General features: G+C 41.1%; 1 protein-coding gene across 1 annotated transcript in view; it reads left to right on the top strand.

Moving 5' to 3' along the window:
- The first annotated feature begins 64 nt into the window (after positions 1-64).
- DROSHA (drosha ribonuclease III) overlaps positions 65-24,603 on the top strand; it is a 105,584-nt gene continuing 81,045 nt past the window's right edge. The window contains exons 1-9 of the mRNA XM_054017550.1: positions 65-146; positions 5,713-6,573; positions 10,089-10,181; positions 11,201-11,432; positions 13,167-13,308; positions 16,987-17,141; positions 20,219-20,299; positions 22,901-22,987; positions 23,106-23,192. Of these exons, the coding sequence (XP_053873525.1) occupies positions 5,720-6,573; positions 10,089-10,181; positions 11,201-11,432; positions 13,167-13,308; positions 16,987-17,141; positions 20,219-20,299; positions 22,901-22,987; positions 23,106-23,192 (1,731 nt within the window). The 5' untranslated portion in view covers positions 65-146; positions 5,713-5,719. The remainder of the gene's footprint in view (positions 147-5,712; positions 6,574-10,088; positions 10,182-11,200; positions 11,433-13,166; positions 13,309-16,986; positions 17,142-20,218; positions 20,300-22,900; positions 22,988-23,105; positions 23,193-24,603) is intronic.

Here is a 24,603-nt window from a genome sequence, read left to right on the forward strand (position 1 = left end):
CGGCGCGGATGGTTGCGGCGGGGTTTCCGCGCGATGTGGATGCTCCTCCCTCCCTTTTCCTGTTCCGGAGCCGGTGTCTGCCTGGCTGGTGCCCGGCCTGCGCCGCGGGTGTCTGGTTCCACGGGCTGCGAGGGGGGCTCGTTCAGGTAGGATGGATGCTCCCGCCCCCTTGCTAGGAGAGCGGGTCAGATTGGGGGAGGGAAAGCGAGCCTCCCCCTCTCCCCTTAGTGCTAGGAGGGGGCTCCCTCTTCCCCTGGTCAGTCCCCCCGCTCCCTTCTCAGGAACCTGTGTCCCCCTCTGCTTCCTTTTCCTTCCCGGCTGGGTGCTTTGCTCGGGATTCTGGGTAGCATTGGCGCTGGCTGGGCTAGATTCACGTGGGTCCTTCCCCCTTTTCACTGGGTGGTTTAGGTTTGAGGGGGCCCAGAAACCCGGCCAGACCATGAGTTTTGCCTGGGCCTGGGGTTTATTTTAAGATTGACTCCCTCTTCCCCCCGTAGAGCTCTGGCTACAGACCTGTGTATTTCCCCTGCATTTTGTTTCATGTGTGCAGCAGCTCAGTTCAGTTACAGGTTGATGGCAAAATCCCAACTCATCAGAGTTTTGCCTGGCTTCAAGGTTTGTCCCATGCTAATGGCTTGTCCGCACTAGGACGTTGTAATGCTTTAACAGTACCGGTATAGTCAAAACTGTATAACCCTCCCTAGTGTGGATGCAGTTATTTGTATAAAGATGCGTATAGTGGTATAGCTGTTGTTGTATGGGAAAGGAAATAGCTATACTGGTAGAATTAAAGTGGTATAGCCCTGGTACTCTGGATGCAGTTACATCGGTATAAAGGTGCTTTAGTTATTCCTATAGAGGAAAAGGAATACCTGTAGTGTCATAAGTCACTTTTTATGCCATTAAAAATATCATCCCCCTAACTGAAATAGCCCCTACCTGGTAAAACAACTTTTAAGTGTAAACAAGGCCTAAATGTGATGCACTGCTTCTACAACCCTATCATATCTCTCAGACTGACTGTCTGATGGCCTCTTGCTACTACCCTTTCTGGCTTTAAGGTCAGACATAAGGTGCTGCCTGTTAGTAGGGTGGAGTGAAAATAGAGAGATTACTTCCAGACTTTTCAAACAACATGCTTCTAGATTGCTAGTATGGGGAGTTTGGGTGTATCTGTGTTTAGATACGTAAATAGCTGCCATCCCCACTGAGCACCACCCATCCCCACTCTGCTCCCAGCTCTGCTCTTGGCATAAATAGCTGCCATCACCATAGTATTGGTGGGAAGAAAAGAGAGTTTATTAGGGCTTGTCTACACTACAAAATTAGGTTAACTTAATTTAGGAGTGTGGGGTACTGACAGCTGTGTGGGACTCGCAGCTGGATCAAGCCTCCCTTGTCCCCCTCCCCCCCCAGCTCTGAAGTGACAGCCTGAGCTGTGAACTCAATTTCACAGCATGGAGCCTACCAGCAATGAAATTGACATTCTTGTCAGTTATAGGTCTGCCTCTGGCTCAGAGTGGCAGTGCAAGGCTCAAAGCTGAAGCCATGAAACAGACAAGAATGTCAATTTCATTGACGGTAGGTTCCCTGCCCTGAAATTGAGCACCCTGGTGCCTCACAGTTGGGTTGTCACCCCAGGGTGGGGGCTCCAGCTGTGAGTCCAGTGCCTGGCTGACTGCTGGGGGTGGGCAGCTGTGAGCCCCATGCTGTGAAAGTGAGAAGAATGACAGCCAACAGGCAATGTAAGTAAATACACCAACATTAGTACTATGTCTTTTGTGGAGGGGGAATTATTATGTTGGGATAGCAGACCACTTACTTCGTCGGAAGCATCATTGTAGTGTAGACACTGACATAATTAGGTTGACCTAAGCTGCCTTATGTTGAACTAACTCTGTAATATAGACCAAGCTTGAGGTTTAAATGTGGACCCAAAATGAAGCTAATTAAAATTGCAACAGAGGGAACTTCGAAATGACTTGTGCATTCTACATTATTCCACAACTTTTCATTTTCAAATTCATACTTTGTTATCTGCAAGGTGACTAAATTATGATAGTGCATCTGAGAACATTATTTCCATAAGAGATGTGGGTAGATCAAGGACTGTAATCAGAGACAGTTGATGAATATAGTCCTTCCTTAGAATATTTATTTCTTCTTATGTGACAATCCCTCAGCAGAAATATATGCAGTGGGCTGCTCTAAGGCACCATTGTGTAGAGGCCTGTGCTCTAAATTGTCTAAGGTAACAAAAGTCCAGCTAGTTCATTATATACAATTGTTGATAAAAGTCAACAGAAAACTAAAGACAGGCTGGATTAGTCCAAACAGAAAGATCTATTGCAGAGGTCCCCAAACTGTGGGGGGTTCGGAGGAGCATTCAGGGGTACATTGCAGGGCCCAGGCCAGCCTCCATTGGGGGTGGCGAGGGAGCACCACCCAGCCCCACTCTGCTCCCAGCTCTGCTCTTGGCCCCGCCTCCAGACGCTGCTGTGCACCCGGCCACAGCCCCACTCCTGGCCACGGCCGCGGCTCCATTTGCAGCCCCGGCCCCACTCCTGGCCCCAGAACCGCCCTCAGCTGAGGCCCTAGCCTTGCCCCCCCCATACCTCTGTCCGCATTTCCCCAACCCCATCCCCGGAGCTGCGGCCCCGCACCCGGCCCCAGCTCGAGCGGTGGTGGTGGGGGAGGGCTGCGGACAGGAGTGAGGGGGGATGCAACACTGGAAAGGTGATATCAATAAACTAGTGATCCCCAAACAAATATTGTGTTAAGATCATGATTGGTAAACAGGAAAAGGGTGGGACTGGAAAGCAGGCCTAATTGGTGAACAAAATAATGAGGGAATGAACTATTTTGCACAATACCCCTTTTGGGGATCCTTTAAAAATGAGATTTTTGCTGGGGAGGTCATGACATGAGGCGAAAACACATGGACTAGAAGGAATAAAAATACCATCACTGTCTCCAGAGACCTTGGGATCCACCACAATGCCACTTGGACCTTTGTTGTCCTGCTCCTGAAAGATGTTCTGATCAGATTGGGCCAGAGAGATGGACCCAGGGACTTCACCACCTCTACCATCTACATTCTGAGCAGCACTTGGAATGTCAGACCTGGCTTCCTGCTGACATCACCTCCCTCGTGTCTTTTTTCCTTCCCAAGCTTATTTTAGTTCTCCTCTTTTCTGTTTTTCTCCTTTTGCCTCTGCCTAATAATAATCTGATTTTGCTGGCCAAGACTGTATCTTTTACAACAGTGCTGTGAGCCCATGACCAGAGAGGCAGCTAAAAACAGTATCTTAAATAGCCCAACACTGGTACAAATTTGCCAGGTCTCAGAGCGGCTGCTAAGATCATGTGTTGTGCCCATGTTTCTCCAAGTAAGAGCCAGAAACAGAAACTGCATTTTTAATCTTTGCTATTCTTGTGTGTGTGTTTTTAAAGATAGCAGGGTCAAACTTTAACAACAACAGCTCCAGCCCATCTCGACTAACCTTTTCTCTTTCCCCCAAAAAGGACAGTTATTACCATCATTTATACAATCAGACAGTCTGTCAAACAGGAAAGGGGGGAGGGAAGTTTCCTTATAAAAACTCCGTGCCATTAAAGGGAATATGGAATACTGTTAAAATGGAAGCAGTACTTAATGTTTCATATGTCTAATGCTTTAAATGTTTTTTTCCTTCTTTTTCTGCATCTTTAATAAAAGCTTATTACGTTTTTTTGAATGGTGGCTGTTGCTACAGGACTAGGCTTGCTGCAGGCTGTGTGCTCTAAACCCGAAACCATGTTTAATTGTTGTGCAGTGATAGGGTCTCATTAATACCTTTGGCTCTCTGAGCCCATTTATTCCATTGAAATTAACAGGGAATGTGATTATGCATTGGTTATCCCTGAATTTGGCTGCAAACATGCATCCAATTTGTAGAGCATCTGGCTAGGTAAATGACAAGTGGAGGAGTTAATGCTTACTTTTAAAATCATTGCATGTTTTATTTATTTCTTCATCCTTCATGGGTTGCTTGTTTTCTTAGATTGTGAGTTCTTTGGCTGAAAGGATTGTGTATGTTTGGAAATTGCCAGGTGTGTTGTGGACACTGACATAGCCCCAATAATAATAATAATAATAATTAGTAATTAATAAATGAAGTGTTGCACCTCACCATGTTAAATAACAAGGCTGAAGCTCTGGATAAATCAAGGCTTCAGCCTGGTTTCTCAGTTAGGTCTGATCAAACCTTCACTTGATTGTGAAATGTCGATACAGTTCAAAGTACCCTGCAAAGTACCCCACCAATTAAATTAGAGGACAAGAAGATTGGAAGCAGATTCCCAAATATGGTTATATTTGTAGGGTAGACAAAGCCTTTATGATTCAAGGAAGACTTCATATCTTTGACACAGGTCGTTTAGTTTTTATACGTTCCATTATATGAAATTACCCCGATTATATTTTAAGATGCTGGTGGTGGAGTTCGATATTTTCTTTGTGTTTTAGAGGAATACTGTCAAGTTGAATATCACATTTAACCCCCCCGCCCTAAAATAAGGAGGTTTATGTTACCCCTTAGAATATCAAGATTGAAATAATTTTAAATACTGAATTTATTTGTACCATTTATGTGTTTCACTTTTTCCTCACATTGAACAATGGTGTTTGACTACTCACTTTCACTGTCTGGTTCTCATATATTAATACAATGCTGCAGGTTTTGGTTGCAACCACTGCGGGCGGGGTGTGTGTGTGAATCTTTATGATCTAAGGCACTGATTCTGCAAAAGACTTATGCACATGCTTAACTTCATACACTGGGAGTAGTCCCATTGATTTGAATGGGATTGCCTACAGTGTATAAAGTTTAGTATATTATAAGCCTTTTCAGGATTGGGGCCAAAATAGGGAGCATAAACTGCCATTGTCTTTCTGTTTGACTGGTAATAGGGTAGCTGGGATTTGATATAACAGGAAAAGTTGGTGAAACCCTTATGCTCAAGGTTTAAAATTGTATGAGAGCCCACCTCTTGTGCACCTTTATAGGATGGTTATTGCAGAAGTTGAAATTCGTGGATTCTGTGATTTATTTATTTTTACAAAAGTTAATTAATTTTGGTGTTTGAAGGCTTTGCATCATAGTGGCTGGTGAACAGGTATGTGTATGAATGATCAGGTAAACATTTGTCAAACTTTGGCCCTGCTCAGGCAGTGTGCTAGCAGAACATATTACTGGATTAGGGATTCAGGAGAGTTTTTTATGGAAATAATAACCAATATGGAGGTACTGGAACGCAGATTGCTCCTGTCTCCATTGAGGGGAATGACAAAACTGTTGATTTCAGTGGTTCAGGATCGAGCCCATACCACCTGATTCTTAGATTCACCATTGGGTATTGATTGATGTTTTACTGATGTACAGTTTTCTCATTGACACCCGAGGACGCCAGGCTATATATGAAGAGAGCAGACTTTTGTGTAGCTGTCTAGCTCTTGGAAGAGATTGTTTTGCCCTTGAGTTGAACAGAACTGGGTACAAGTAGCAAGGAGTGCCTTGACATTTCAGTTGGGGCTGGAACTTGATATTCAAGAAGTTATCTTTGTTACAGAATAAGACTTAAAAAGGGTGGCAGACAATTAGCCCTTCCCTCCTCCCCCCACCCCAAGACTCATGTGGCATTATACATTTTATCTCTTCTTTTCCGTTGAAGGTGAAAGATGTCTTTCCATTCTGGACGAGGATGCCCACGGGGTCGAGGAGGACCTGGAGTAAGAACGTCAACACAAACCTTCAGACCTCAGAACCTAAGACAGCTTCACCCTCAGCAGCCTTCAGTGCAGTACCAATATGACCAGCAAGTAGCTCCTCCGACTACCTACTCAAGCCCTCCAGCCACAGGCTATGTGCCTCCCAGACCGGATTTTATACCGTATCCATCCCTGGTACCCCCTTCAGCACAGAGTCCAATCAGCCAGTGTCCCATGAGGCCGCCTTTTCCAAACCATCAAGTAAGGCAGAGTTTTCCAGTCCCTCCTTGTTTCCCTCCTGCTCCTCCACCAGTCCCAAATCCCAGTAATTCCCCAGTACCAGGGGCCCCATCTGGACAAAACACTTTTCCCTACATGATGCCGCCTCCTGCAATGCCTCATCCTCCACCACCACCGGTGATGCCGCAGCAAGTTAATTATCAACCTGTCTACTCTACTGGCTATTCGCAGCAGTCTTTCCCACCGCCTAATTTTAATAGTTATCAACATAACTCAAACTCCTTTCAGAGCAGCAACAGCAATAGCAGCAGTAGCAGTAGCAGTCATTTCCGGCACACAAGCCAATATCAGGTAGAAAAGACCCAAAGTGAACGAAGGTCTCCGGAGAGGAGTAAGCACTACGATGAGCACCGGCACCGCGATCATAGTCACGTGCATGGAGACAGACACCGGCCCAGTAACCATGGAGATCGGCGGGATCGAGGCAGGAGCCCTGACAGGAGAAGGCAAGAAAGTAGTCGGCACAGGTCAGATTATGACAGAGGAAGGACGCCGCCTCGCCACAGAAGTTATGAACGAAGCAGGTAAATCAATGATCTGTGAATTTAAAGAGGGCTCAAACTGTTGCCTGGAGAGGGAGAATGTTTTGGTTTGGGAATAGCACTTTATTGCAGATGCGGGCAGAGACTACTTCTTAGAGTCACCAATCGCTCTGCCCCAGCACCTGTCTGTCGTGGTATGCTGGGCTCGCACACGCAGGCTCTGATACACTTGGATTTTCTTTAGCTGCTCCAGGTCCTTGTGCAGTTCGTTGTCCTGCCTGTTGACCAGAACCTGGCTGTATTTGCTGGCCTTAATGTCCTTCTGCCTGTTGAGGAATCATTCAGGGATCTTGTACTGTTGAGGTTCTGCATGATGGTGATGACAAGCACTTCCTCCTCAGTCAGCTCTCCAGATCTCTTGGTCAGATCAATGTCTGCTTTTCTCTGCACCATGTGGGCACAGTGCTGGCCCACACCCTTGGTGGTGGTGATGGTGGTTTTCCACTGCCCGTTGTTGGTGTTGGGCACTCGGTGGATGTGCTGGAATTTCTCGATGATCACTAGAGACATGGTGGCTGGCTACTTCACACTCCGGGAGAGTTGCTGCCAGGAGTCGGGGGTGCTCTTTGTTGATTATTATCAACTTGTGTATAGAGCCAGCATAGGGCTAGGTGCTTTACAGGCTTTTATGAAGAGAAGGTTCATGCCCCAAGAACTTGGAATCTAAGGCTGTGATCCTGCAAAGAGAACTATGTTTGCCAATCCTTGCTCTCACTTAGAGCCGCACTAATATCAATGGGGCTCTGCATGGAGATCCATTGACTTCAGTGGGACTCCTGATGGGCCTAAGGATCTGCCTGTGCGGTTCTGTGCAGGATCAAGACCCAGTTATCCAACTCAGGAACGGGTGGGACAGGACTCAACATAAGGAGTGTGAATGAACAGAGGTGTTCCAACTTGTGTTGTCTTTTTAGTTCGACTTTCACTGAGTGTCTTTATGTCTGAAGTATGGATTAGATACCTAACTTTAGGCATTTATTTTTAAAAATTTGAGATTTTATCTTAAGAAGTTTAACCCTTCTCTGTAATTGCATAGGCTTCTTGAAAGAAGTGTGTTTTATTGAGAAACCTGGAGAAGGAAAGGCGTTGTAAACAATGGAACAATCGTTTAAAAAGCTAATGTAACGGATCAGAGAGAGCAAAACGTGATCAACATTCAAGCATCATGAAAAGAAAGGGTTATGGAATATTGTGCATGTTGTAGGTGACTTAAGTATTCACTACATAATTCCTCAAACTAGATTTCAAATTTAAAAGTTCAGTTTCACTCGAAAAGCAGGTATGTTAAAATGGTAGCTTTTTGTCCATAGATTCATAGATTTTTAAGGCCACTGAAATCTGGTTTCCCTGTGTTTTTTCGTGTCATATCTGTTCACTTTTAATGGCAAAAAAGATTTTCCTGCTTTGATTTGTTTTGATCCAGTGCTCACCAACAAATCAGATGGCACAGGCCTTGCTCTGGAGATCAGATACTCTAAACTTAGACAGAACACAATAAGAAAAGATGAAGAAAGGGGGTCCAGGTGAAGCAGGGGTAGATAGTATGTGTTAAATTTGTTTGGCTGTGCTTACTTCACAAGGTTACAAGATTTTTGTGTGTGCATGTGTATGTGTATATATACCGGTATGTATGTGTATGTTAATAACTTCGATTCAAATTCCTATTATCCTTGCAGAGCCAACCCAGCTATGGTAGCAGACATCTATCTATTCCTTCTTGTGCATCAGCATGATTATTTACTGACTTTCAGTCAATTACGTCTGTACAATTTGACTGACAGCCATGAGTTAACATCTGTGTCACTGATGGCCAAATTGGGCCTGCAAGAACTTTTTTCCTGATGGTGATGTCTGAGGAGGAAGGAGCCCAGGTTGAGCTTATGCAGTAGTTCTAAAAGCCGGTCCGCCGCTTTTTCAGGGAAAGCCCTTGGCGGGCTGGGCCAGTTTGTTTACCTGCTGTGTCCGCAGGTTCGGCCGATCGCGGCTCCCACTGGCTGTGGTTCGCTGCTCCAGGCCAATGCGGGCTGCGGGAAGCGGCGCAGGCCAAGGGATGTGCTGGCCGCTCTTCCCATAGCCCCCATCGGCCTGGAGAGGTGAACTGCGGCCAGTGGGAGCTGCGATCGGCCGGACCTGCGGATGCGGCAGGTAAACAAACCAGCCCGGCCTGCCAGGGGCTTTCCCTGAATAAGCACCTGACCATCTTTGAGAACCACTAACTTACAGGACTAGCAGTTGAGGGGAAATATATTTTTATTTTTAAACGGAGTACATTTGATGTGCAAATCATTGAAAAACAATAAACCATGGAATCCCATGATTTAAATTTTACAGCTACTTAGCTAAACTTCATCCTTTTGAAGCCCTGAACATTGAAATACAATCTCCAAACTTGCCCTGGGAAGCCTTAAGATCTCTGGTTTCTTCTAAGAATTGCCCCAAGAAATTGTTTTTAAATGTTGTAACAACTGTGGCGTAGATATAGGTTGTATAATGGCATCTGCAATGTTGGAATTGTGATAACTGGTTAATGGTTGAGTAGGGTGACCAGATGTCCCATTTTTAAAAGGACAGTCCCGTTTTTTGGGACTTTTTCTTATATAGGCGCCTAATACCCCTCACCCCTTGTCCCGTTTTTTCACAGTTGCTATGGTTGAGGATGGTCTGAGAAGTATCCGTGCAAATCACATTTCTCAGTACAACAGAAAACAACTGTAGGAGCTTTCTTCTGGATGTGATTTTTTATTTTATTCTATTTCAACTGAATATTTATTTTAAAAAGCATCTTGGAGAAAACTCTAAAATATTATTTTGTAAGCTGTCATGCAGATACAGTGATTGTAAAAAGTGCCATGTTATGCTAGTGAGTGAAGGCCACTAACTACAGAACATCGGGAGTGGTGGTGTTTAGGACTGCTTTTGCCTGTAAATTTACTCATGTATAAGTGTTCACAGGATGTGGGTCATAGTTATGAGGCTGTGGAGACACCTCTTTTTTTATTGGCTATCTTAGTTTATTTTTATGCACTTCTGAGGTGGGTATGAAGGTCAGAGGGCTTGTATGAGAAATGTATTTGAATTATTGCTCTGATTCTGAAGTTATTGTGCGTGGAATAGTTTCTTGCTCAATCTCTAAGTGAAAGAGAATGGTAGCAGGCGGATTAAGCATGCCTTTCATTTATAACAGAAGAATGACAGGCAGAATGGGAGTGACGCTGATGGTGTACTATATCGGCTGTCTATACTGAGTATAAATTAATAGACTATTAAGATAGATGTCCTTATGATGAAAGCAGGGAAGATGGAGGGGACTGTCTGTCATAAATTTCTTGAGGAATAGACACCCCAAGGCTTCCAGGTTTCGTGGAATCTAACTGTTGGAACACACAACTTACAACACTGCTGACAATTGACTTAAAACTGGTTCTGTGCTGTTTCAGGAACAGTATTTACAAAATTCAGGATTTCCTGTTTAACCTGTTTGTTTTAAATTCTTAAAGGGAACGGGAGAGGGAAAGACATAGGCATCGTGATAGCCGAGGATCGCCATCTTCAGAGAGGTCCTACAAAAAAGATTACAAAAGAACCGGGAGGTAAGATGGGATATTTGATCTTGAAGGTCTTATCAGGCTGTGCATGTGTATGTGTACATATATCTGCCTCAGGACGGACAAGATTCAGTCTTGGCCTGGTAACAGCTTTCCTTTATATGAAAATGTCATGACTTTAAAGTTTTATATCTTGAGGCCCTACAAAGCTAGAAACAGGAAAATTATACCATTGGACAGTGGACTTCCCTTCTTCACAGTGGGAGCCCCTTAGCACCCACTGCTAGCCTATAAGGTACCCTGATCACAACATTTAAAATCATGACATTGTTACATGTAGAATAACTGTTTTAGGTCATTTTAGAGGTCTTTATGGCTTTGTCTGAGCTCTATCTTGTTGACCTCATGTTAGCTTTATTGGTTTTATAGGTGGAGGGATACAAAAAATAGTCCCAATAATTTTTTGAAAACTTCCTAAAACACTACTAAGAAAGTTTTCACATATTACACAGAGTGCATTGGGAATATATGAAAATCTGATGTGGTGGAAAAGGGTTCTGTCTATGTGAATAATATCACCATTCCATACTCATGCTGATAAAATTTTGATGCCAGTCTTCCCTTCTTTTAAAAAAACAAAAATGTTTACTTTTTCAGAGTATGGCTGATTTGCTTCAAACCTTTAAAACAAAACAAAACTAAGCCAAAAACCCCTCCCCTCCAAATCTCATTTGATGTAAAGATAAGCATTTTAGGCTAAAATGAGGGGTTTTTGAGAGTTACAGTGTGGTCAAAAATAGGACTTAAAATTACAAAGGGCTTTCAGTCTTAACTCTAGAGTTGCTACTAAGTGACTCCATATACTAGATTTGTACCAAAAGCTAATATTTACTGTTGAAAGTTAACCCCTTAAAATAAGGAAATACCAAGTGAACTCTACTACAAGTCATATGGTAAAATGACCTATTGATTTAGAGTGAACTATTCATTTTGTATTATAACTATATCAATATTAAAAAACAAAACAACTTGTGATTGCTTTTCTTTCTTTTCTCCCGTTGAAGCCGATCCCCCAGCCGAGAGAGAAAGAGACCTCGATGGGAGGAGGAGAGAGAGAGGTGGTCAGAGAATCAGAGTGCCAATAAAGAGAAAAGTTATACTGCTATTAAAGATAAAGAGCCAGAGGAGATCATTTCAGAAAAAAATGAAGAGGAAGATGAAGAATTGCTCAAGCCTGTGTGGGTTCGTTGTACCCATTCAGAAAGCTACTATTCAAATGACCCTATGGATCAAGTGGTACGTCTATGAAGACCCCTCAGTTACTATGTACTATCCATCTATACAGTGATTACTACAAGCATTTTAACAGCTTTACATTTTTGTTTTATCCAATGCTTAATGCTCCCCAATTTTCTTTTCCCTCCAGTTTTCTTTTCATCACTCTAGAGTTATTTGTATTTTGGTAATGTAATCCGCAGATGCAGATATCTGCAGACCATGTTTGTGGATAGCGGATGGATGCAGATCCAAATTTTATATCTAGATGCCTGCAAATCTGTGGATATCTGTGGACCATGTTTGCGGATCACAGATCGGATGCAGATGCCGCTTTTGTATCTGCACAGGGCTCTACCGATAATGACAGTGTACAATTGAATGCAGTTCTCTAGCATCAGGGTCAGCTGGTGAAAGGATGCCTTTACATATGTCCTAGTGATTTTATACAAAGTTCCCATGCTACACTGGACCATTTCTAGAAAATGTTTTTTGTTTTGTTGATTTTTTTTCATTTGTTCATTCTGGAATGATGAAACCACACCATATTTTAAGACATTAATATTGCAAAGCCTCTGTCACAGAGCAAGTATGCCCTGCCAAGGGAACTGTCCTGGATGCAGGGCAGGATGGCCTAATAACCGAAGTCGATGGGGCCACCCTTTGGTGCAGGCCAGGGCGGTATGGCCTTGGGGCTGAAGCCAATAGGACTGCTTATCTAAGTGGGGCAGTATGGCCTGGTGGCCAGACAGGGGGTGGCTCACCACCCAGGGGTGGGTTGGTGCCCGGGGTAGGGAGACCCAGGCCCTCCCTATTCCACCAGCCCAGGGCCCTATCAACGGCGAGTGTAACCACCACTGAGTCAGCGGGGATCCCTTCAAAACACACTGACTCTGTTCCTGGTTCCACAATTGGATCAATGTCTAGTTCCCCTGAGCTACTTTCTACCCTGTCTTCCTGTGCTGTAGTCCACAGGTACTCTGGCTCTCTAGGGTCATTGGCCGGCGAAGTTCCTGGCGACTTCTTTCCCTAGTGGGCTTCCGTGGGTAGCGAGCTATTTGCCTGGGTCTCAGTGTGTCTGGCCTCTGTGGTCTGGGGCTCTGGTAGATCCTGAGCGGGAGTCCGCAACACACATTCTCTACTCCTGGGGGAATTCTACGCCACTATGCGTGCACAGAATTTATGTCCCCTGCAGATTTCTTTGCTTCCTCACAGAAAAATGACTTTCTGATGGGGAAGCAAAGGGAAGCCACAACAGTGGTCATGCAGCCCTCCCCAGGACAGCCGGCAGAGAGGTAAATCACTGTGGGGCAGGCGGCGGGACTGGGGAAAACCTGGCTGGTGGCTCCTACTGTGTGCCAGGCTCAACTGCTACTCCCGGCTGCAGAAAGCTCTGCAAACTCCCACCTCTGTGCAACCGGTGGCTTGTGCTCCCCAATGCCATGCTGGAGCCTCCACATTTATTTGACAAATACAATTTGCAGAATTTTAAAATATTGTGCACAGAATTTTAATTTTTTTGGTGCATAATTTTTATTTTTTTGGGCACAGAATGCCCTCAGGAGTAGTCCTCAGTGGTCAGCCCAGACTGAGCTGGACTGCTCACTATTATACTGTAGTCCCAGTTGGGGCGAAGGGGCATGGCTTCCACAGCATGGGGTTAACCCTGTCCTGTCCAGTGTGGGGCAGTTATACCCCATCACAGCCTCCTTTAATTTTTTGTTTGTTTTGTTTTTGGTTTGTTGTCATTATCAGGGGGACTCCACGGTGGTTGGAACAAGTCGGCTCCGAGATTTGTATGAAAGGTTTGAGGAGGAGTTAGGAAAGCGACAAGAAAAAGCCAAAGCAGCCCGGCCACCATGGGAGCCACCAAAGACCAAACTCGATGAGGATTTAGGTAAATGCCACGTTGGCGAAGACCTGAAACCGAGTAATGAACAGTGACTACATTCTTTATACCAGTTTGTTTGTTCTTTTGGGTGAATATATGCTGGGTGGTGTTTCCAAAAGCGCTCAGCATCAGCCTACCTGTCCTCCCATTGAAATCAGTGGGAGTCTTACCATTGCCTTCGGTGGGAGTGGAATTAGGTCAACACTGAATGCTTTTAAAAACCGCACCCTTTGTGTATTAGGCATTATCTTTAAAGTGTCAAATTGCAGGCTGATGTGGCAGCTGAAAATAAGATTATTGCTAAAGTACAATTGAAAGATGATTGAAGAAGTGGCATATACATTTTAAACATTCTGTTTTACTATGGCTCTCTATTTAACATGAAGTAAAAAACTTGCTAATTAGCGCATTGTTAATCTGCATGAAATATTGTTGGTCACTCCCCAGCTCAGGGCAAAGATTTAATAGAGGAATGCTATAATGAGTGTCACAATGCTCAGAAGTCAGTTATTTTTGTAAAACACGTTTGCTCTTTGTCTGTCTAGCACCCAAAAACATGTTAATTAAGCAAGTCACAAATCAAATGAGACCTGGTCTCTGCCCTGAAGAGCTCACAGTCTAATTTTAGGAAAGATACAATGTGATGGTCTCTCAAATAGGTAGAAAGGGAAGACAAGGGGAACAGTCATAAATTCACATGGTGTCTAAGGCTGGTTCTGATCCTGATCCTGCATGGTGAGAGTTGCTGTACTCCCATTGTGGATCAGAGTCTCACTGCACATCTTGATGGTTTCATTATGTTCAGAAGTACTGGGTTTCGAAATACATTTTAACTTGCATAGTGATGGTTCGTAGGCTGAGAATTTTGTACTGCAGTATATTTGCTAAAATATTAAATGTTATAACTAGAACTTAAATGATAAACGGTAAAGATAAATGAGCCCAAGTACTGTATGTACTTGTGGTGTTATCCTTCTGGCGTTTATTTACTAGGCACCTTGTCCTCCTCCTTGCAGTTTTTGCATTTACTTCAGTGGGAGCATTGTTGGGCCCTTGCTTAGTATTTATTAAACTTCAGTGATTCACGGCTCACTCAGTCCTTGGTGTTAGTTAGTGACGTTCACCTGTATATCAAGGTAGCTTGAGGTTAAATTTTTTTATTCAAGTTTTACATCTATGATGGGTAAACAACTGAGCTGCTCAAAACTGAGCCTAGTCATGTATGTATCTTTATTTTTTCATGTTATTTTGCCATAAATATAGCATAATACAATCAATGAGATATTAGCAAAGTAAAATGACATCCGAGGGAGACACAGAAATAAATATGGATTTTTAATTAAAAAAATGTATTAACTATTCTAAACATAGAATGTAAATGTACTTTTTGGTCTGTGCTGTATATACAGGGTAAAATTCACCCAACAGTGGAGGGCCCATTGAAAAGCCTGCACCTCTTTTAGCCCCTGTGGGAGAATAGTTTCATACAGAGGTGTCTGCCTTTCCTGGGCACCATAGATGATGCTGTTGGCAGTGAGGAGGGGGACAGGCTACTAAATTCATCCTATTTGTATGCAGTCAGTTGCCTAGCGGGCACAGAAAGGCTCTTACCACTGTTCCAGTCTGAAGCCTGAATAAGTTAGCCTTGCAGCCATCGGGGCTGTATGTTTGCACTCTCTTGTGGTGTCAGCATGAGCCTTTCCCACAGCCTGATTCAAATGTAGGCTTGGCAGAATTCAGTTTTTATTCTTTTACTACTTTGATGGCTCATATCAATGTTTGTTTTTAAGCATTTTTTGAAATTTTATCTATTTAATTTTTTCACACTTGCGCAAAAGTATGGGTTTTAAGCATTTATTTTTATTTTAATTTTAAATTTTTACAGTTGTGGAAAATAATGGGAGGGGTCAGATAATTATTTAATGACTGTAGATGTTGAGATTCAAAATGTTAAAGCTTTCTACCAATCAAAGCACAAATTGTCAGTGTCACATGTCAAAATATACAAAGTAAATTGCCTTAAATCAAACTCTGATAAGTTCTCATGCAGCATTTTTTTTCCCTTGCCTATTGGTAAATTTTGATTATTATAAATAGAATTATTTTTTGTTGATTTGTATGTGCATGCTGAAATCAATTTTTACCAACATTTATAGATAAAATCTAATCCTTTAAAGCCTACTTATATGGAGTTTGGCAGGAGGTGTTAAATTTCCACTACAGAAAACAACTCCCTTCTGCTTTGGTTACTGCATATAATGTCATTTGGAGCAAGAAACATCTCCTTCAGAGAACCAGAGCAAAAAGAAGGAAAAAATAAGAGTCTGTAATAGTCCTAGAAATACTGGGATTTCAGAGGAATTAAGTTTAGCTCTCCCTTCAGGCAGGGTTTTTTTTTGTTTTTGTTTTTTTTAAGTGACTAAGGAAATTTCTGATAAACTCTTAAACCATCACCAGCTTGTGAAAAGCTAATCCCGTTCCATGGAATGCTAGAGCTCTCCATGGACATCTTGAATTCTGAACTATTGTGTGGCCTTCAGTTCTCCAATTTAACCTTACAGGTTTGGGAACACTGCTTTTTTGCATACACCCTTTTTGGAGTGGGGAAAAAAAGAAATTGGTTAATGGTTATCTACAACAAAATTAAATAATCTTGGTTACGAGCACAAATATATGCAATGCTATTACCATAACTCATGAGAACCTGAAACAACTTGAAAAGAAACAAGCTCTGTTTAGTTGATCATCGGTATGCATGGTCATGAATATAGATGCAATGTACATGTTTTCAGTCTCTTCCTTTTTTTTTTTTTTTTTTTTTTTTTAAGATTTTACTTGTGTGGATTATAAATTCATAGTCCTCTTCCTTTCAGTCCTTTAGCTTCAAACAATTGTAATTGGGAGCATAGAAATTGCTCTTCTGAATTTACCAAGTTGACCAAGAGAGCATAGAATTGCTCTCTTGGCAACTGGTCAGATTATTCCACTCGTGTGTGCAAGCAAATTCAGTTAATGCAACCTTCAATAATCTTAGTATTTACTAAAAAGCAACAGAGGGTCCTGTGGCACCTTTGAGACTAACAGAAGTACTGGGAGCATAAGCTTTCGTGGGTCAGAACCTCACTTCTTCAGAAGTGAGGTTCTGACCCACGAAAGCTTATGCTCCCAGTACTTCTGTTAGTCTCAAAGGTGCCACAGGACCCTCTGTTGCTTTTTACAGATTCAGACTAACACGGCTACCCCTCTGATACTTAGTATTTACTGTCACTCTTTAAATTAAAACTTAATTGCTGTCCTAGGATTCATAAGAGCCACTCTGAATGTTATGTTTCAGAGTGGTAGCCGTGTTAGTCTGTATCAGCAAAAAGAACAAGGAGTCCTTGTGGCACCTTAGAGACCAACAAATTTATTTGAGTATAAGCTTTTGAGGGCTAAAGCCCACTTCATCCACTCCATGCATCTGATGAAGCGGGAGTTTGCCCATGAAAGCTTATACTCAAATAAATTTGTTAGTCTCTAAGGTGCCACAAGTACTTCTTGTTCTTTTTTCTGAATGTTATATAAGTCTTCAATAATTTGCAGATCTATATGATGCTTGCTTGGATATTAGAAAATTCCTTGCTGTTTTGGAAAATAATGAATGAGGGTTCTTTTCAACTAACCTTATTTTTACTTTTGAACCAGAGAGTTCCAGTGAGTCCGACTGTGACTCAGATGACAATAGCAGCTGTTCTAGCAGTTCAGATTCTGAAGTGTTTGACGTTATTGCGGAAATTAAGCGTAAAAAAGCTCACCCTGATCGTCTTCATGAGGAGCTCTGGTACAATGACCCCGGACAGGTATTGTGTGCAAAACATTCACTGTGTATTTAAAAGGTTTGTTCTAGGAGCCATACAAATCTACAGATCAGATTTGTTACAGAATATACTAGGTGACACCTGTTGTCTCCTGTCCAATTGAATTTTTTTCATCCTTTCTAGATTATATTTTATTGTTATTCAGTGCACATTACTTTCAATCTCAGGAGTTCAATTAAAACCCTTGAACCCTAGAGATTCTTCACCCTGAATCATATTTGACTGTATTTGTAAACTCTGCATTACCAGCAATGTAATGGTGCTATTCTGTTAGCCTAGCAATAGAGGCACAAAGATAAATGCTGGGATGAGGGAGAGAGAGCTTGTAGATCTGCTTTACAAATGGTTCACCTAAAAGCTCTTACTGTATAATGATAAATAATGCCTTAAATATGCTATTAATGCTCCTAATTTCTTGCCTAATGGTTCTGCTATAATTGCATGCAGATTATAGTCCTCGTTAAATGTAATTGGTGAGCTCATGAAATGTTGTTTGAATATATATGTTACATAGCGATCAGGCCGTTCTTTGCAAATTTGCCATCTCCATCTTTCCTTTTTAACTCTTTTATGGTTCCTTCTAACTCTTTGTCAAGTGGCGCCCCCCGTAAACTTGTTTTTCCTGCCTTTTATTTGAGGCATGACACTAGAAGGCCACAAATTATAATGGCAGAAGATACTGCAATGCACATTGCTGCCGTAATAATTCAAAGGTCTGTCAGCACTTCCATTATGAGCTCTCATTTATGCTCCTGGGGTTAAAAAAAAACACAACCCAAAATTATAAAACTGTTGAGATATTTAACTGTGAAAGTTAGGTTGTATGAGTTTTGTTTGAAAAGCCTTGTTTTTCAAATATAATAGAATCCTCAGTATAAAATGTTTGCCAAATAGAGAGAGGTGAAGGGCCATGAAGTGAACAGTATCAGAAATGCATGGTTATTTCCATGAATTTACCTTGAGTTACTTCTTCCTAAGGGACATCTGAAAAAAGTTCCAAAAAAGTCATCATGGCCTTGCCAATGACATACTTTTTATATCTGAGTTTTATTCGGTACAGAACAATTTTATTTTTAATAGTGTGCTTTCCCATAATGTTGGTCAGTATTCTGATGCAAAAGTGATAGACTTATAAATGCCTTGGGTAGATATCCCAAAATGCTTTACAGAAACGCCCACAAAACAGGAATGAACGTCAAGCGTGTCTTGCAAAATAAACCCAAACCAAGCCAAACAAAAAAGCCTGACAGCCTAATTTTTGTGTAAACCACTCTCCCTTCTTGCCTGTCATCTATCCCTAATTTATGTCATGTTGTATCTAACATACATTACAAGAAGAAGAACAGGAGTACTTGTGGCACCTTAGAGACTAACAAATTTATTAGAGCATAAGCTTTCGTGGACTACAGCCCACTTCTTCGGAAGCATATCACGGCTGTTACTCTGAAACTATACATTACAAGCACCTTTGGGCCTTACTGGTGACCTAGCTTCTGTGTAAATCCCCATGCACACACCTAGGGTGTTATATTCAAATACTATTTAATAATAAGAGTAAATGCCAAGATTTTCAAAAGTGGCTAGTGATTTTGAGACACCTTGGAGGGCCCTGATTTTCATGAAGTGTTGAACTAATTGAGTGTTTATTGTATTATTTATCTCTCTTGTCTCTAATATGTAAGATATACAGGTAAGTGAGAAAATGTGCTTTCAGCTTAGACTTGACATGAGAATATTTTGCTAATGTTTATTTAGCACACTTGTTCATGAAGGATTCCAAAGTATGTGTCAAACTGTATAAGAGCAAAATACCACATCACTCTGATATTAAGGATGCACAGTTAAACACCCAAAGGTGAGGAAATGCGCACTACATCTTAAGCCCCCTTGCATGTATGTGTTATGACAAAATCTATGAGGAAAACGATGTCAGCCAAACAGTCAATAATTAACCTTAAAACTGGGCTGCCTTTTTTTCCCCCCCAGGCCATATGGAGTCCATTCCCACTGTTCATTGTTGGCTCCCTGTCACTGAGACACCCTAGCCTTCTCTCTGTTGGCTGAGGATGTCCCTCCCACCACGGAGCTCTGTTGGGACCTGCAGACTGCTTCTAAAGGTAAGGGGAGTCCCATGGTGGGTTTTTATACACAATTGCAGTTTTTTGAAGTTTTTAAAATATATTTATACCTTGCAGGGTGTAAAATATAATAATTAAAACTTTACAAAACTGTAAAGGGGTGGAAAAAAGGGGGACTTAATTTACTTTTGTAGGTTGGCTCCGGTCTCTACCGGGGTTCTGTGGTGGGTGTGACGTCACAGCCAGAAAGCATGCTAGGGTGTTGCACTAACTGGAACTGCCAGTCTGCAGTGGGCCCAGACTTCACAGGGCTTGGAGGTAAAAAGAAGGTAAGTTTCAATTTTATATTGTATGTAATGCCCCTCTTGACAGAGTTATTTGGTATATTCATCCCATAATTCAGAAATTGCCATATTTTTAAAGAAAAATCTATGTTCAGGTGACTTTTGAAGTACTCCAGTTATGTCTCTAAAGTACCAAATAAGACCCCAAACCTATAAACTTTTACACTTGCTTAATTATGCATACATGGGGTGAAATCCTGGCCTCATTGTAGTCAAATTCCATAGGACCATTATTTCACCAACTAAATACAGTAGAACTACTTGTGTATAAAATAAAGCCCTTGAATATATAAAGTGCAGGGTTATTGGCCGCATGTAGCAGATTGTTCTAATAAATAAGAAATGGAAAGGCTATACCTTACATGTGATATTGCAGTGGTGTCATTCTGCCAACGTTGTTGTCCCTTCTTACACTGCACAAAAAACAATGACAGTCTAATGCTGTTGTACAGTTTCCTTATATCAGTCTGTACAAACAGTTTGCCGCTTAAGTGGATGTTCTAAAACCAATAAATCTTGTAAGTATGACAGGTTCTTTGAAGCATCAGCATTCATGATGTTAAAACCAAAATGCTTTTCCAGACATCGTCTCTTGTCTTTTTTCAATAAAAACGGAATCCTATTTTGTTTTTGACAGATGAATGATGGACCACTGTGCAAATGCAGTGCTAAAGCCAGACGAACAGGAATAAGACACAGCATTTATCCTGGTGAAGAGGTAACGAGTTTTGAATATTGCACTTATAAATGCCATATTGTCAGCAGTAGGCAGGTCCTTGTTTTGCTCTTACATAAATTGGAGGAAGTTATTGTTTTAGAGTAAATTATGGTGTCATATTAAATCAGTCAGATTTCTTACCGGTTGTGTAATTTCACATTTAGGATGTGCTACCTGTAATGAAACTCCATATGAAAACTAGGGAAAATAGTTGCTGATCCTATGCACTAGCCAATTTCTTTTTAAAGTTTCTGAAACACGCAGCTAAATTAATAACAAAAAAGCATGAACTACCACTGAGTCACAGATATCAAGGAGATGCACAAGTTATGTTTCTGCTGAGTCTTCCCTATAGAGGAGGCGTGTAAAGGGAAAGTGAATAAATTTTTCTTGCTGGTAGTAGCAAGATATGCAATTGCCTCAACATGGAAACATGTCTCCACTAGAAACTGCTAGATGATTTGTTAAGTTTTGACCCTTTTCTGATTGGAATAAAATTACACAAAAATGCTACTTTTCTTATGATATAGCATCCTTCCTGTGGAAAAAAATATTGCTGAAGTCTCACTATTTTTATCTGTAGAGGTAACCGACACTTCGTGGTTGCATTTTTTTTGTTTCCCCTTAAAATACAAAGAGCATATCAGTTTTAATAGAAAACTTTTTGTTTTATGTGACTTTCCAAATAAAATCAAACAAAATAATTTTTTGCCATTTTTGTCTCTTCCCCCCCCCCCCTCCTTTTTTTTTTTTTTTTTTTTTTAAACTGCAGCTGCTCCCTCTGCTTTGTTGCATTTCAGGATTCATGAACATTTCTGTTTCATGGATTTATTACCCTGTCTCAGAAAATTACTCCAGACTGAAGCTTGTAATAAACTATTTCAGACATAGATTAATTTCCCTCATCCCCTCACACCACAGTAAATTTTGTTGAAGGAGAAACATTTTTAGTAGGTGAAAATTTTGAAATCTGACTGACTCGCTGTGAGGAGGTAGCTGCCCCTAAAGATGAGGATGCTGGGAATTTGGGGGGGCTCATAAAAGCCCATTATAGATTCTCTTAACCTGGTGTGAGCCTCAGAGCACTGAGAACCTAGCAGAAAATAGATCCTACAAGTTTCAGAGTAACAGCCGTGTTAGTCTGTATCCGCAAAAAGAAGAACAGGAGTACTTGTGGCACCTTAGAGACTAACAAATTTATTAGAGCATAAGCTTTCGTGGACTACAGCCCACTTCTTCGGATGCATATAGAATGGAACATATAATGAGGAGATATATATACACACATACAGAGAGCATAAACAGGTGGGAGTTGTCTTACTAACTCTGAGAGGCCAATTAATTAAGAGAAAAAAAAAAAAAAAAAAAAAACTTTTGAAGTGATAATCAAGCTAGCCGAGTACAGACAGTGTGATAAGAAGTGTGAGAGTACTTACAAGGGGAGATAGTCAACGTTTGTAATGGCTCAGCCATTCCCAGTCCTTATTCAAACCGGAGTTAATTGTGTCTAGTTTGCAAACTAGACACAATTAACTCCGGTTTGAATAAGGACTGGGAATGGCTGAGCCATTACAAACGTTGACTATCTCCCCTTGTAAGTACTCTCACACTTCTTATCACACTGTCTGTACTCGGCTAGCTTGATTATCACTTCAAAAGTTTTTTTTTTTTTTTTTTTCTCTTAATTAATTGGCCTCTCAGAGTTAGTAAGACAACTCCCACCTGTTTATGCTCTCTGTATGTGTGTATATATATCTCCTCATTATATGTTCCATTCTATATGCATCCGAAGAAGTGGGCTGTAGTCCACGAAAGCTTATGCTCTAATAAATTTGTTAGTCTCTAAGGTGCCACAAGTACTCCTGTTCTTCTTTTTGTAGATCCTACAAGGGCTTCCTTTAATTTAGTTGCTGGTGAGTATTTTTACCCATTAAACCTGAGAACTTCAGAAGAACCTGAAAATATGAGTCTTGGGAGCCTTATATTCCACTGAACCACATGCAGACCTTCCTACATTTAGACATAGCCATTCATGTATTTTTCATAGGAAGACTGTGTGTGGTCTGCTAGTTAAAGCAGGACACTGGCAGACTTGGGTTCTTTGTCCGTTTCTGATGCTGATTTACTGTGTGATGCTGGACTAGTCTGACTGATGCCTCAATTTGTCCACCTGTCAAGTGAGATACCTGCTTACCTTTGTAGTGAATTGAGATTGTCCAATGAAAAATCTACGTATAATCTTTATAATTTTTTTTATTAATTGCCTAAAATGAAATTATATAAAAAAGAAAAAGAAACGCACCTGAACACTTAGATGACTGGCTTCTGTATGCAAGAGAGGTGCATAACAATATGGAGAATGTATGAACTGCACTTACATTTTGCCCAGAATATTATCCCTGTATATATTTCTGAAGTTAAATAAAAAAATGTATTATGCTATGACTTCCCTCCTCCTCCAAGAATACTTAATTATGACCACCTGTTTTGTTTAATTTTTTTCTAGTGAACATTTCATGCATGTTAAACGTGTTTTATTCCCTCATTTTATTTAAATTAACCTTAACTCTGCACATAAATCTATGAATCTTTCTCTTAAAGCCTATTAAGCCATGTCGCCCCATGACCAACAATGCCGGAAGACTGTACCACTATCGAATTACAGTGTCACCTCCCACAAACTTCTTAGTAAGTACTTTATAAACAATTCCAGCCAAGAGTCCAGTTCAATTTATTTTAACGTTAACATGTGTCGTGCCATGGCTATCTTAACTTTAACTTGTTTTGTTTTTGTTTTTGTTTTTAGACAGACAGGCCAACTGTTATAGAATATGATGACCATGAGTATATCTTTGAAGGGTTTTCTATGTTTGCACATGCCCCCCTGACAAATGTAAGTATATTTATTTTATGCATAGTACTTTTCTAGAAGGCAGGCTATTTCTGTCCTTTTAAATAGCACTTGTATAAATCAGTGGTACATGTATTTTGGGAGACTTCTTGTCAATTTCACTTGAAAATGGGAGGGTGACATTTGTGCTAATGAGACTCAGGTTTTGTCCTGACTAATTGGGGTAAGTATTCCTTTCATACTGTGATTGAGGCTGTAGTGTGCAACAGAATAATATTTTTGCATGTGTCAAGGTTTGGGAATGATATAAACTGTGGATAACTTGTTAAAACTGTTAATTGGATTTAAATTGGATGAACTTTTTGCGTTGATAAAGTTAATAGAAAAGGAAAACCAATAACTTTAACTGATAACATGGGAACGGATTAGTTCAGATCACCTAGTTTTAAAAACCTTGACTTCAGTAGAAGTTTACTAAAAATTTCCTATAGTTTCCAACACCAGTTCAGCTCCCCATCAAATTATTAGTAAAATGATGCATTTTATAGTTTAGTGGGGCTATTTAAAATCAGATATTTTGCAGCTTCAATGGAATCCTACTCTACATCAATAATGGGTGCCCCTGGAATCCCATCATCCTTTTGTTTTTCAAATTCTAAGTACTTTCATCTGATAGTTATAGAGTTTAAGGCCAGAAGAGGCCACCAGAACATCTAGTCTGACCTCCTGCATATTACATGCTACCACCTACACACTAAGCCCAACAACCAAAATTATGCCCAAGTATTACAGCCCTCAGGAGACTAGACTATTATGTGCCACAGGCAGGGAATAGGAGGGACCAACATGCACCAATGCCCAAGCCCCCACAATTGCTGAGAAGTGATTAAGTGAGATATACCCAGACGATCCCAGCAAGTGACCAAGCCCCCCACAACTGAGCAAAAGGGGAAATAAACTGAAGGTCACTGCCATTCTGATCTGAGTAGAAGTATAGAAACACTTACAAGGAACTGTATGTTTACAAGAATTAATCAAAGGGATACTGTCAACTTAAAAATCACTCCTCTGCTTACAAATCTTATACCTCCTATTGTTACAAGAAACATCTATTCTCTCCTCCCCAGAACCTGCATGGTTCTCAGTGAGAGATTTGGGCCCCAAGATTATTCTAATTGAAAGGGATTGAGAAGAATATGTCTTCCTTTTTTCAGTCTGTTCACTTGGTGCTTTTGACAGCTCTCTGTGTGTGATCAGTTTCACTGTTTCCTCTCTCTAGTCAGCTGGTTGGTTGTTTTTCCCTGTTGTTTCTCACAGGAACATCGGCGAGAGAACCACTTTAAAAAGTAGGAAAATGTGATTGTAAAATCATGGAGACTAGAACACAGCTATAGTGTAGTAGGAAACACATTTTAACTGATTATTTTTTTTTAATGTGACTAGATTTCAAGTT

This window comes from Malaclemys terrapin, chromosome 2 (genome assembly GCF_027887155.1).
Source record: "Malaclemys terrapin pileata isolate rMalTer1 chromosome 2, rMalTer1.hap1, whole genome shotgun sequence".
Classification (NCBI taxonomy): Eukaryota; Metazoa; Chordata; order Testudines; family Emydidae; genus Malaclemys; species Malaclemys terrapin.